Here is a 15006-nt window from a genome sequence, read left to right on the forward strand (position 1 = left end):
CAAATCACAGAGCCATCACATACATTCATTTCTTTTGATTTCATGCATATTAGTGGGGCAGCTAGGTGGTACAGTGGGTAGAGCACTGGCCCTGGAGTCAAGAGGACCTGAATTCAAATCCAGCCTCAGACACTTGACACTTCCTAACTGTGTGACCCTGGGTAAGTCACTTAACCCCAATTGCCTCACCCCCCCCCCAAAAAAAAGAACATCATGCATATTAGTGTTGCCTTCTCAAAAGGACTTCTGGATCCTTGAGGATGGACTTATATGGTGCCTTCACAAACATGACCTCATGATTTCCTTAGAACACTGAGAGATTATTACAGACAGGTACTCTTGTCCTCATTTTATGGATGAGGACACGAGGGCCTAAGAAGATGAAGTGATCCATCTATGGTCATAGAGCTATTAAAGGGAAGGCAGTATAATAGACTAGAAGAAGAACTCAATCTGGAGTGAGAAGACCTGGGTTTGAATCCACTTTGTCACTGCCAAGTTAGATAACCTTTTGCAAGTCACTTCATGTCTCTAGGCCTCAAATCCCTCATCTTATAAAATGAGGGAGTCAAATTTGATGACCATTTGACTAAAGCCCCTTGACTCAGTTTCCCCATTTGCCAGAGTAAGCTAAAAAAATCTTCCTTGTCTACTTCTTGGGGTTCTGGGGAATGAGAAATGAGATAAGAGCTCTAGAGACTATAAATTGCCATGAAACCATAAGATATTCTTAAGATCTGTGGAAGAAGATAGGGAGTCATAAAGGAATTGGTAGAGAGGGTAGAGAACTTTGCTTCTTTTTCCCTTCTGAGGCCAACTTGAAATGATTCAGCTGAAGAGGGTGAGGGGGAGATGGAGTGATTAAAGTCATTCTCACTGGTTTTGGGTGTGTGGCTTTTTCTTTCTGAGAATTAAAAAAAGAACCAAAACCCCCAAACCTCAAGAAACAATGAAGTGGCAGAATTCCACCGTATGATTCTTCTTCTTCCTGAAGCTCCCACACTGCTTGCCAGTTGGTGGGAGGGCTGTGATGGGTTGGGCTCCTTACTCTCATCTAGGGTCTAGTCACTCTCTCCTGGGATGAGGTTATGCATTAATGAAGACTTGCACAGAAGTTGGGGGAGGTTAGTGGTGGTGGTCCTGGAAGTACATGGATTTGCTCATTGGCTTAAGATCCCTTTCACTTATGTTGGGCATGGTAGACAAGAGAATCAGAGTTCTGTGGATCTTCCTTGCTTGTTTTGTATGTTTTCCTCAAGCCCTCCTCCAGGGGGTCATCACGGCCAGTCATCCCCAGCTCTTTAAGGCTATTCCAGAGGAGGGTAGGCTCTGACAGGTTCTACCAAGTTAGGAAGGATCCAAGGAGAGGGCCAGTGATGGACAGGATGTCTGTTGTTTGAGGACCAGCATAGCTAAGTGTGGAGAGACTTGTCATCAGCTTGGCCCCAAGGTGGTAAACATTTTGGCCATAGCCACTCGAGAAACAACATCTAGCTGAGTCATAGAAGTGGGATGAAGTATTGAAGCATTTTATAAAATGTTGCAGCATTTTGTAAAATAAGGGAGCTTTTGTATTTCTTTGGTATCCAGAAAATATTAGAAGACCCAGAGAATGCTCTTTAACATGTGGGACTAATCCTCTTTGGAGGATTGACAAAAGGCTATGGGAGGGGGCAGCTAGGTGGCGCAGTAAATAGAGCACCAGCCCTGGAGTCAGCAGTACCTGAGTTCAAATCTGGCCTCAGACACTTAACACTTACTAGCTGTGTGACCCTGGGCAAGTCACTTAACCCTGCCTCACTAAAAAAAAAAAAAAAAAAAAAAAAAAGGCTATGGGAAATGAATTGTATGGGATGGATGAGATGTCATGTAATGAAGCAAGGAAACCTCAGTGACAACCAAGGAAAAATGTGAAGGGATTGTCAGTAGAACCTCTCAGGATTTCTTGGTCACATAAAATATTATCTGGAGAAAAAGGAAAAAAAAAATACGAAATCTCAGAGTTGAAAGGAACTGCAGAAATTATGTGGCCTGATTCACATCTCATCACTAAATCATAGAGAGCATGGCCTCTCTGGTCCCTTCCTATTCTAGATTATATGATCACTGGTGGGATGTGAACTCGTGTTTTCCCGATACCAAGTTCTGTGCTCCGTCCACTGCTTCAACAATCCTATGAATCTTTAGGAGATTGAGGGGTGGAAGGGACCTTAGAAGTCACTGAGTCCAACCTCCTAGAAATAAGCAAACTGAGGCCTAAAGAGGTTATGTGACTTGTCCAAGTCATACATCTAGTAAAGAAATGAGAATGGGGGCAGCTACATGGCACAGTGGATAAAGCACCAGCCCTGGATTCAGGAGGACCTGAGTTCAAATTTGACCTCTGACACTTGACACTTATTAGCTGTGTGAACCCAGGCAAGTCACTTAACCCTCATTGCCCTGCCCCCCCCCCCAAATGAGAATGAATTTGAATGCGGGTCTTGACTTCAAGTTCTGTCTTCTATCCACTATTTTATGCTGTCTCTATGGCCTTATGATCCTTTAGGAGACTTGCAGCTGGAAGAGACAGGGGTCAAGGAGAAGGGACTAGTCCTTTATACATTACCCACTATGTGTCAGGCACTGTGCTAAGCACTTTTTACAATTATTGTCACATTTGATCTTCACAACAATTCTGAGGGGCAGGTAGCTATTATTACCCTCGTTTTATAGTTGAGGAAAGTGAAGGAAACAGAAGTTGAGTGACTTACCCAGAGTCACACAGCTGGATTTGAAATCAGGTCTTCCTGACTTAAGGCCCAGCACTGGCTACTGTGCCACAAGCTGTCTCCGGGACAGGCCTCAGGGGGTTAAATCAAATACCCAAGGTCACATAATTAAATAGCAGAGCTATAATTTGAACCTAACTGTTCTCAACTCAAATGCAGCACTTTTAATGGGATTTTCCTTTCAACAAAGTCCAGAACTATTCATCTGGCCACCTCATGAAAGCCTCTAATTATAGGGAAGCTCCTATGGCCCTCATTTTACAGAACAAGGAAACCCAAACCAAGACAGGTCAAATGACTTGCCCAAAGTCACAAAGCTAGTCAGTGTTCCCTTGTGTATTAAGGGACTGCAGAAGCCTGAGCATCATTTGGAAGCCTGCATCTTGCATCCCCCTCTTATTTCCATATGGTCCACCTTACTCTGTTCTGCCAAAATCATCATTCCCAACACTTGTCACCTTCTTAACTTTCAGCTGGGCCCCATTTCCTGCCCTGATTACAGAGATGCCTCATCTGATCCCAGATGAAACAACAGAAACTGTGTGTGTTGCTATGCTATGTCTGAAATTCTTGAAAAGCCTGCCAGGGGTAGGTCTGTGTGACAGCAGCTGCTGGAATTAGGCTGTCCTGGACGAGCCTGACCCTAGACGGGGCCAAAGCTTCCTTTGTGTCGGTGCTCATGAAAGGAAAGGAATGTAACCTTGGATGAGTCACCTCATTCTCCCTGGGTCTTTGTTTACTCATCTGACAAATGAGGGATGCAGAATAGAAGATCTCTAGGATTCCTTCTGGATCTAATATTTTATATTATAGGGATCCTTTCTAACCCTAACATTTTATGTGATGGTATTCTAGCACTGGTATTCCATATTCAAGGCTCTAACATTCCATTTTCTTTCCAGGTCCAACATTTTGTGTTCTAAGGTTGTTTTTCTGCCGATTTCGAATGTTCTATCATTCAAAAAGTACAGAGAAATATTCTTAAAACCCAAGTGCAAGTTCAAGACCTTGGGCTCAACCCAGGGTTGCCTTGGAGGCAAAAGACATTTTATTCTTTCCAAAGACATTGTATCTTAACAGAAGAGGAAATAGAATACTTAAACAAGCCTATCTTAGAAAAAGAAATTGAACAAGCCATAAGTAAACTCCCTAAGGAAAGAAAACCCAGGACCAGATGGATTTATAAGTTCATTCTACCAAACATTTGAAAAACAATTTATTCCAATATTGGAACTGTTTGGAAAAATAGGTAAAGGAGTCCTACCACATTTCTTCTGACACAAATATAGTTTTGATACCTAAGCCAGGGAGAGGAAAAACAGAGAGAAAACTACAGACTAATTTTCCTAATGACTATTGATGCAAAAATTTTAAATAAAACACCAGTAAGGAGATTACAGCAATATACCACAAAGACCATACACTATGAGTAGGTTAGATTTATACCAGGAATGCAGAGTTGATCCAATATTATGAAAACTATTGGCATAATTGACCACATCGATAAAAAAACAAGAAAAACCATATGATTATATCAATAGACGTAGAAAAAGCTTTTTGACAAAATATATCCATTCCTATTAAAACACTAGAAAGCATATGAATAAATGCAGTCTTTCTTAAAATAATAAGTAGCATCTATATAAAACCAAGAGCAAGAATTATCTGTAATAGGGACAAACTAGAAGCCTTCCCTATGAGATCCATGGTGGAGCAAGGATGTCCATTATCACCACTATTCATCAATATTTTACTAGAAATGTTAGCTATATCAATAAGACAAAAAAAGGAATTGAAGTGGGGGAAGCTAGGTGGTACAGTGGGTAAAGCACTGGTCCTGGATTTAGGAGAACCTGAGTTTAAATCCAGCCTCAGACACTTGACACTTACTAGCTGTATGACCCTGGACAAGTCACTTAACCCTCATTGCAGTGAAAAATAAACAAACAAATAGGAAATTGAAGGAATAAGCATAGAGTTATTATTATTATTATTATGTGCTTAGGAAACAAAACTATCACTTTTTGTGGGTGATATGATGGTATACTTAAAGAACCCTAGAGAATCACCTAAAAAACTAATGAAAATAATAAATTGCTTTAGCAAAATTGCAGGATATAAAATAAATCCATGCATATCATAAACATTTTAATATATTATCAATGAAACCAAGCAGGAAGAGGTAGAAAGAGAAATTCCATTTTTAAATAACTGCAAACAGTATAAAATACTCAGGGGTCTATCTGCCAAGACATATACCGGAACCACATAAACACAATTACAAAACACTTTTCATACAAATAAAGACATATCTAAACAATTGGAGAAATATTGATTGCTCTTGGGTTGGCTGAAGCAATATAATCAAAATGACAATACTACCTAAAATTAATTTACTTATTTAGTGGAATACCAACAAACTACCAAAGAATTCTTTTACAGAACTAGAAAAAATAATTTAAATTAAAGGTCAAGGGAATCAATGACAAAAGTGAAGGAAGGTAGCTTGGCATTACTAGATTTCAAACTATACTTCTAAGCAGTAATCATCAAAACAATGTGGTACCAGATGGAAAATAGAGTGGTTGATCTATGGAGTAGATTAGGCATACAATATACAGAAGTAAATGACCATAATAAGCTAGTGTTTGATAAACCCAAAGAAGATACAAGATCTTGGGGTAAGAACTTATTATTTGACAAAAACTGCTGGGAAAATTGGAAAGTAGCCTGGAAGAAATTAAGCACAGACCAACATTTCATGCCATATACCAAGATAAGATCAAAATTGGTACATGATTTAGACACAAAGGGTGATTAATAACATAAATTAAGGGAGTATGGAAAAAATTACTTGTCAGATCTATGGATAAAAGAAGAGAGAGTTCATGACCAATTAAGAGATAGAGAGGATTGTGGGAGGTAAAATGGATAATTTTGATTAAATTAAAAAAAAAAACACCTTTGCACAAACAAAACCAAATGCAACCACAATTAAAAGGAAAACAGGAAACTGGGAAAAGATTTCTTATAGCAAGTTTCTCTGAAAAAAGGTCTCTTTTCCCAAATATATAAGGAACTGAGTCAAATTTATTAAAATGTCATTCCCCAATTAATAAATATTTAAAGCATGTGAATAGGCAACTTTCAGAGTAAGAAGCCAAAGCTATTAATAGTTATATGAAAAAATCCTCTAAATCACTAATAATTAGAGAAATGCCAATTAAAACAACTCAGGTATTATCTCACACACATCAGATTGGCTAACATGACAGAAAAGGAAAATGACAAATGCTGGAAAGGATGTGGAAAAATAGGGACACTAATGGACTGTGAATGAGTTGTGAACTGGTCTAACCATTCAGGAGAACAATTTGGAACTATGCTCAAAGGACTATAAAGCTTCATATCCCCTTTAACCTAGCAATACCACTACTAGGTCTGTACCCCAAAGAGATCAAAGAAAAAAGAAAAAGGACCCATATGTACAGAAATGTTTATAGCAGTTCTTTTGTGGTGGCAAGAAATTGGAATGAGAAGATGTTCATCCATTGGGGAATGGCTAAACAAGTTTTAGTATATGATTGTGCTGTAAGAAATGACAAAGTGGATGGTTTCAGAAAAATCTGGGAAGACATATGAACTGATGCAAAGTGAAGTGAACAGCAGCAGTAGAACACTGGACACAGTAACAGCAACATTGTAATAATAATAAACTATGAATGATTTAGCTACTCTCCTCAGTAAATTGATCCATGACAATTTCAAAGGACTCATAATAAAAAATTCTGTTCATTTCCAGAGAGAGAACTGATGCACTCTGAGGGCAGATTGAAGCATCTTTTCTTTCATTTTCTTTTTTTTTCTTTTGCAACATGGCTAATGTGGAAATATATTTTGCATGACTTTATATGTATAATGGATATTATATTTTTTTGTTTTCCTAATGGATGGTGAAAGGGATGGAGGGAGAATTCAGAACCAAAAATAAAAACTTTTTTTAAAAATAAAAAAACCCAAAGTCATTGTGTTAAGAGAAGCTAAAATGTATGCTTTCTAAAGGAATGGGGCAGTGGTTTGCCTGAAAATGCCAAACCGAGGAAAGAACAGTCAACTTATATCCTCAGGGGAGTAGGAGAATGACTTGTCTTTTGTTGCTTATGTGGTCTGTAATAGATAGGTGGACTTACTAAGGCTTAGCTTCTGCATCTGTAAAATGGGAATTGTGACATATAGAGGTTTGTTAGACAATGTTCTGAATATCTCTAATGCATTCATTAGGTTATGTTGGATGTTATAATTACCCATATTCGAGTCTTTTTCCTCTGCTGGACTCTCAGTTCCATCAGGCAAGGATTGTGCCTTAATCTAAATTTTATAAATGCCCTCATTGCCTATGCCTTTACAGTGCTCTTCTCACATAAAACAAATATTTGTTGAATGAAGGAATGAATCAATAGCAGTCGTCTAACCAGGGGATTTAGCTAATTATTCAGTTTGCCTATGTGCAGAGCATACCAGACATAATGCAGTTAGCTCTGAGGAAAATCAAACAGAAGGCAGCAAATGTCAGGAATAGAGTATACTTCCCCCCTCTCCTTGAATTTGGGAGAGGGAAATCAAACCTTACAAAGAAGGACAAGGACATTGCTTCTCCTCACCAGCACTGAGCTTGTCTTGCTGGTTTACTATTTGGCAGCTATCAGCAGGCAAACAAGACTGATGGGTGTCATATTTCACTCCTTTCACCTCCCCATTCTGCCAGATGACCACTGGCAACTTTCCTGTCTGGCTTTAAAGTTCAGCTGTAAGCAGAATAGTGTTTACAGGGCTTGGGCTTTGGGTGGGATGACAGTACAGACACAGCACAGTATTCTGTAAAAGGGAAAGGATACATGAGAAAGGGTATTATTAGCCAGGGAGTTAGAATACCTGGGTTCTGATATGCTATATAGAACATGCATATATAGCCATGTGATATATGTGTGTGTATGTATGTATATAGTACACAGCTATATATGCACATATATATCATATAGCTATGTGACGTGTGTGTGTGTATATATATATATATATATATATATCATATAGCTATATGACCTTAAGCAAGTCAATTCACTTCCTGAGACTCAGTTGCCTCGAATACAAAACTCCCTTTCAGCTCTAACTTTACTTATTAATGACAATAACAATACTAGTATTCATTTATACAGCACTTCAAGGTCATAACATAAACTAATAAAGGCAGCACGGAAGGAATTACTTTTCAGATCTAAGGATAGGTGAAGACTTCATGACCAAATGAGGGATATAGAGAATCAGAGAAGATAATTATAACAATAATAACTAACATTTATATAGCACTTATGTGCTAAGTGCTTTACAGTGAGTATCTCATTGGATCCTTACAACAACTTTGGGATGTAGGTGCTATCTCTATTTTACAGATGAGCAAACTGAGGCAGAAAGAGGTTAATTGACTCGCCCAGGGTCACATAACTATTAAGTGTCTGAGGCTAGATTTGAAATCAGGTCTTCTTGACTCCGGACCCAGCACTCTATCTAATGAACCATCTAGCTGCCTCTAAATAAATAGATAAAATGGACAGGCGTGATTACATAAAAATTGAAAAGTTTTTGCACAAAAACAACGTAGCTAAAGTTACTAGGGAAACAGTTAATTGGGAAAAAATCTTTGCCACATGTTTTTTTCTGATAAAGGTCTAACTTCCAAGATATATAAGGAATGGATTCAAAAGGATATGAACAGTTCTCAAGGGAGGAAATCCAAGCTATCTATAATTATATGAAAAGAATGCCCTGAATTACTAAGAATTAGAGAGAATTAAATTGATTTTGTGGTTCCATCTTGAACCAAAGAGATTGGTGAAGTTGACAAAAAATGAAAATAGTAAATATTGGAGGGTCTGGGGAGAAACAGGCACATTAATGTATTCTTGGTGGAGCTGTGAATTGGTGCAGCAATTCTGGAAAGAAATTAACTATGCCCCCAAAGTTACTAAACTGTGCATGCCCTTTGACCCAGCAATACTGCTAAGAGGACTATATTTCAAAGAGAAGAAAGATGGAGAGGAAGGACCCATATGTACAAAAATATTTATAGTAACTCTTTTTGTGGTGGCAAAACAATTGGAAACTGAAGGGATGACCCATCAACTGGGGAAAGCTTGAAGAAATTATGCTATATGAATGCAATGGGATACTATTGTGCTAAAAGAAACAGCAAGGGGGCAGGGGTAGTTTCAGAGATGCCTGACAAGACTTGTATGAACTGATGTGGAGTGAAGGGAGAAGAACCAGGAAAACAATGTATACTGCCACAACAACACAATAAGAACAAACAACTTAGAACCATAAAAGAACTCTGATCAATGAAGTGACCAACCAGAATTTCAGCGGATGGATGAAGAATATTACTTGTCTCCAGAAAGAGAAGAGTGATGGACTAATATGTAGGAGTCACACATTTTTGAACATGGCTAATATGGGGATCTATGCTCTATATTTGTTATAGGGATTTTGTTTTCTTCCTTTGTTGTAGCTGTTTTTTGAGGTGTGTGAGAAAAAAATAACGCCTGTTAACTGGAAAAAAAGATTATTTCTGAGGTAGGTGACATTGTGATTCCCATTTTGCAGATGAGGAAACTGAGCTAGTCTCTAAGAAAGGATTCCAAACTCTGGTCTTCCTGGCTTCAGGTCTAGTACTCTGTGCCTCTCCACATGTGTTTGAGATGTCTGTTTTTCCCTTGCAGTCTCTGGCCTTGACATCCATTTTGCTTCAGTTCATGTGGGTCTTTCCAGGTTTTTCTGATAGCATCCTGTTCATCATAACTTTTATATAGTACCTTAAACTTGACAAAGAATTTTCTTCACAATAGCCCAGTGGAGTAGGTACCATACGTTTTGACATTGTAGTCAATCATCATAACTATTTCCCTCTGTCCTATTCCCTTCCAATGATATTTACTCTTTTCTATCTTATTTTGCCCTATTCCTCCTCAAAAGTGTTTTGCTACTGACTGCCCCCTCCCCCGCTCTACTCTCCCTTCATTCACCCTTCCCTCCTTATCCTCTTTCCCTCCTACTTTCCTGTAGGGTTAAATAGATTATTCCTCTCAATTGGGCGTGTATGTTATTTCCTCCTTGAGCTCACTCTGATGAGGTTAAAGTCTTAGAGCTGATTCTGTTTTCTAAATTTTTCTTCCTCCCTCCCTCCTCAACTCTTCCTATGAAATCAAGCAATTCAATATATGCTTGACATCCATTTTGGAAAGGCTTGGGAGGCCCATCCAGCCCTCCCGAGGGATCTCAGTCCCCTCATTTTCCCACTGGTGAGGTGAGCATGAAGGAAGGGCCGGGGGATAACAGTAGTAACTAATTAGTATGTGCTTCCCCAAATATGACCGATCCTCGCTGGGTTTACTGCATCAGGACACATAATGGGGATGGTTAAAAAAGTGCTAATTAATGACTTCAACCTTCATGTGCATCTGGATCTTCTTGATGTGCAATTACTGCCAAGAATGGCTCTTTCTGGGAGGGGTCAGAGGCCAGAAGGCCAGGAGCTAGTGGTTGAGGGCTGGAGGCGGCAGAAGATGTGAACCTAGTCTAGGAAAGCTTATGCACCATGTTATTATTTTATATAACATGTTACACTTAAATACTTGAAATATTAAAGCATTTAGATTGTTATTTTTTATTATTTGGAAGGGAGAGAGAGCTTACAGAGCAGTGGTTTCTTTGGTGTAGAAACTCTCTCCTCTAATGTAGATCAGCCAGTCATTGTAACTTTTGGACTCGGGCACTTTCGAAGTTAAGTGACTTACGCAAGGTTATACCACTAAGTATCTGTCTCAGGAAGGACTTGAACTCAGATCTCCCTGACTCTGAAGCCCAGCTCTGGAGCCACTGGGCCATGCTGCCTTTCATGGATAAGATCACCTTGATTAAGTTCTTTAAGGCTCAGTAATAATAGCTAACATTTACATAGTACCTACTTCATGCCAGGCACTGTGCTGAGCACTTTGCAAATATTACCTCATTTGAACCTCACAACAACACTAGGAGTTAGGTGCTATTATTATCCTCATTTTACAGATGAGGAACCTGATGCAAAGGGAGGTTAAGTGACTTGCCCAGAGTCACACAACTAGTAAGTGTCTGAAGCTGGATTTGAACTCAGGTCTTCCTGACTCCAGGCCTGGTACTTTATCCACTGTATCACCTAGCTATCCCCACATATGCCTCTTCTCATCTTCAATCCTGTGAAGAAAGTAGCTCAAATATTAAGAGTGCCATTCCATAGGTGAGGAAGTCGAAGCTCAGAGAGGTCAGAGGCTTGCCTAAAATCACACAGCTAGTATCTGAGCCAAGATTTGAGCCCATGTCTCTTGACTTCAGATTCAGTGTTATTTCTTTCTCACCCTAGAACACCCAATCCCATAGTTAGCCAGAGACAGCATGGCAAAAGAGGTTAGGGTGTGTGATTACCATTATTGATAATAACAATAAAAACTTACTCACCTCTGCCTTAGAAACCCTGGTTTTCTTCAAAACTTGAGAAACACGTTCTCCATAAAATCTCCATGAAACCTTTCCTCCATGATCCTCCTAGTTTCTAGTGCCCTCTTTCCAAAATCTACATATTAATATACATGTTATCGCCCCCAATGGAATGTAAACTTCTTGAAGACAGGGGCTGTTTCATTTTGTCCCCAAGGCCTAGTATAGTGCTTGGCATATAATTTATGCTTCAGAAACTGTTGATTAATTGATCAAAAAGATTCAATGATTTACAAAGTGCTTTACATACATTATATCATCTTAAACTCACAATGACCCTATGTGGTAAGGAGACAAATATTCATAAGTGTTTCCTTTTTACAGACAAGGAGACTGAGGCTCAGAGATTTGCCCCAGATCTCACAAGCTTGAAATCGGCAAAGTGAAGATGTAAAACTGGGTTTTCTGTCTCAAAACCCAATACTTCCACTCTATCACGTCTACGTAGCCTTTATTATAAAAGAAGACAGAGTATAATGATATGTTTTGTTGTTGGAAGTTTTATCATCAGAGGGAGAAATAATATGGAAGGCTTCCAGGGAGGGAGAATTCACTACCCCCAGGGGCAGCCCACTCTACTTCAGGATAGGTTTAATTGTTGGGAAGGTTTCTCCCTTTTCATCAAGTCAAAATCTGCCGGCCTACTTTTGCTATTTGCTCTACATCTTAACATTTTTTTCCCCTCCTTCCCCTCTAGGAGATTAACTCATCGGCTGGTGCTTCTGTCTTTCTCAGGAGGGCCACTGTTCAGGCCTGGAGATCTGGATACTTCATCCAGGGGAAGTCCCAGGAGTATATGCAGTCTTTGCTCACTGCTGGGTAAGCCTAAGGTAGCCCTGTCCCTTATGGGGAGAATTACCCAGAGACATGGACTTGACATAGTACTAGTATCTCCTCATCATCTTTAGTCACCACCCTCATGTACTCAGTGTTGAAGAGATGAGGACATTCAAGATGCTTTGCAAGTCCAGGCTGACTTAGTTAAAAGGTGATTTGTCCCCAGAGGGTTTGTTAAGTGAGGTGCCTCCCATGACCTCAGCTTTCTCCCTGGTTCAGGCCCGCTTGAGACCCCAACTCACCCTGGATGTCATCATTGAACATGCAGTACTTGTTACGATATTTGTGGAGCAGGCGGAAGGCGTTGGCATTGGCAAAATCTTCAAACTGAATGAGGCAGTTTATTCCAAACCTGTGGGCAGAGGAAGAAATGAGAGCATGTGGCATCATCTCTAAGACAAGTTCCCTAAGTTCTTACCTTGACTTTGTCCAGATAGAACCACATTGGGGTATGCAGGAATGGGGGAAGCAGGCAGTACAATGTTTACTGGAGCAATGTTGTATAGAGGACAATAGATTTAGAGGCAGAAGCCCTGGGTTTGAGTCTTGGTATAAAAAAAACAACCATGAATAACCTTGAACAAGTCCTTCTCTGGGACTTGCTTTCCTTATCTGTAAAATGGAGGAGGAGTGCAGTTGGATTGGATAATCCCTTCCAGCTCTAACCCTATGGTCCACTGGGCATCTTTGCCATTTGGTTGGCTGGTTGGTTAGAATTTTGAAGAATAGGCTTAGCTTATCCTGAAGGAGGGAAGAAAAGAAGCGTGGAATGAGAACCTCTTTGCTTTGGGTAGTCACTAGGATCTATTAGCACAGCCTCACTTCCATGCACCTGGAAGGGTTCTGTTAGAAGGGGTGAGGCTGGAGATGAATATCTCCATGGGCTATGACTATCCCAGAGGGAAATACAGATAACTCTCTGATCTTGTTCAATTGTTTCAGTCGTCTCCAACTCTTCGTGACTCCATTTGGGGTTTTCTTGGCAAAGATACTGGAGTAGTTTGCCATTTCCTTCTTCAGCTCCTTTTACGGGAGAGGAAACTAAGGCAAAAAGGGTTAAGTGACTTGCCCAGGGTCACATAGCTAATAAGTGTCTGGGGCCAGATTTGAACTGAGGTCTTCCTGACTCCAGGTCCAGTGCTCTATCTACTGTGCCACCTAGATGCCCAGCTCCTCTGTAGAGGAAAACAACATACAGAGGCCAAGTTCATGGAATAGCAGAATCTCAAAGTTGTAAGTGGTCTCCAGGATCATCTCTACCTGTAAAGGAATCCCTTCTATAATATCTCTGGCAAGGGAACATCCAACCTACACTTGAAAACTTTCAGTCAGAGGGAGCCCACTAGTTGCTCAGGCAGGCCATTCTATTTTTGTATGAGTCAAATTGTTTGGAAGTTTTTTTCTTACATTGAGTCCCTATGGATTCTACTTATGGTTCCTTGTTCTGTGCCCCCAGACCAGGCAGAAAAAAGGCAAATCCCTCTTCAACATGACTTTCAAATACTTAGAGACAATGTCTTATCTTCACTCTGGGCTAAACATCTCTAGCTCCTTCCTTCCTCATATAGCCTAATAACCCCCTGGACTGATTATCACAGGCTGAAGAAGCAGCATCAAGGTCAAACTTATAAGTGGGCTGTTTCCTTACATGTTGCCAACACCTCAAAATGTCTAACACCACTCCCCTCCCCCAGCTCTTGGACAATGCCTGACATCTTCTCTTAAGAGATTCATTCCTTTAGGTTAACACATTATTAGTGAAGATGCCAGTTGACAATTAGTATGCTTCTTCCATCCATTAACACCTTGGTGTGAATTGTACTTTGCCACTATTTATCCAGTACTTCTCTGTTCAAAAATGTAACCTCCAATTGAGACCTGATTTTATTTATTTTTAATTTTTTTCTGGCTCATTTTATTTTATTTTTATCATAAAAATATTTTGTTATTTTCTAGTTACATGTAAAGATAGTCTTCAACATTTGTTTTCATAAGATTTTTAGTTCCAAATGTTTCTCCTTTTCTCCCTCCTCCCCAAGACAATAAAACAATCTGATATAGGTTATATATGTCCAATCATATTAAACATATTTCTGCATTAGTCATGTTGTGAAAGAAGAATCAGAAGACAAGGGGAAAACCTCAAAAAAGAAAAAAAAACAGCCCCAAAGTAGAAACAGCATGGTTCAATCTGCATTAAGAATCCACAGTTCTTTTTTCTGGATGTGGAAAACACTTTATATCATGAGTTCTCTGGAATTATTTTGAATCATTGCACTGCTGAGAAAAACCAAGTCTACCATAGTTGATCATCACACAATGTTGCTGTTACTGTGTACAAAGTTCTCCTGGTTCTGCTCACTTCATTCAGCATCAGTCCACTTATGTCTTCCCAGGTTTTTCTGAAATCTTCCTGCTCATCATTTCTTATAGCACAATAGTATTCCATTACATTCATATACCACAACTTGTTCAGTCATTGGGGAATGCCCCAATTAATGGGCATTCCCTCGATTTCCCATTCTTCGCTACCACAAAGAGAGCTGCTATAAACATTTTTGTACATGCGGGTCCTTTCCCTTTTTCTATGATCTCTTTGGGATACAGACCTAGTAGTGGTACTGGGTCAAAAGGTATGCACAATCCCATAGACCTTTGGGCATAATTCCGAATTCCTCTCCAGAATGGTTGGATCAGTTCATAACTCTACCAACAGTGTATTAGTGTTCCAATTTTTTCACAGCTTCTCCAACATTTATTATTTTCCTTTTTTGTCATATTAGCCAATATGATAGGTATGAGGTGGTACCTCAGA

At 39.6% G+C, this 15006-nt stretch overlaps 1 protein-coding gene across 1 annotated transcript in view; it reads right to left on the reverse strand.

Moving 5' to 3' along the window:
• Positions 1 to 15006, reverse strand: part of ME3 (malic enzyme 3) — a 341867-nt gene that overhangs the window by 29851 nt on the left and 297010 nt on the right. The window contains exon 8 of the mRNA XM_043997795.1: positions 12434 to 12543. Coding sequence (XP_043853730.1) covers positions 12434 to 12543 — 110 coding nt within the window. The remainder of the gene's footprint in view (positions 1 to 12433; positions 12544 to 15006) is intronic.

This window comes from Dromiciops gliroides, chromosome 3, assembly GCF_019393635.1.
Source record: "Dromiciops gliroides isolate mDroGli1 chromosome 3, mDroGli1.pri, whole genome shotgun sequence".
NCBI classification, from domain to species: Eukaryota; Metazoa; Chordata; class Mammalia; order Microbiotheria; family Microbiotheriidae; genus Dromiciops; species Dromiciops gliroides.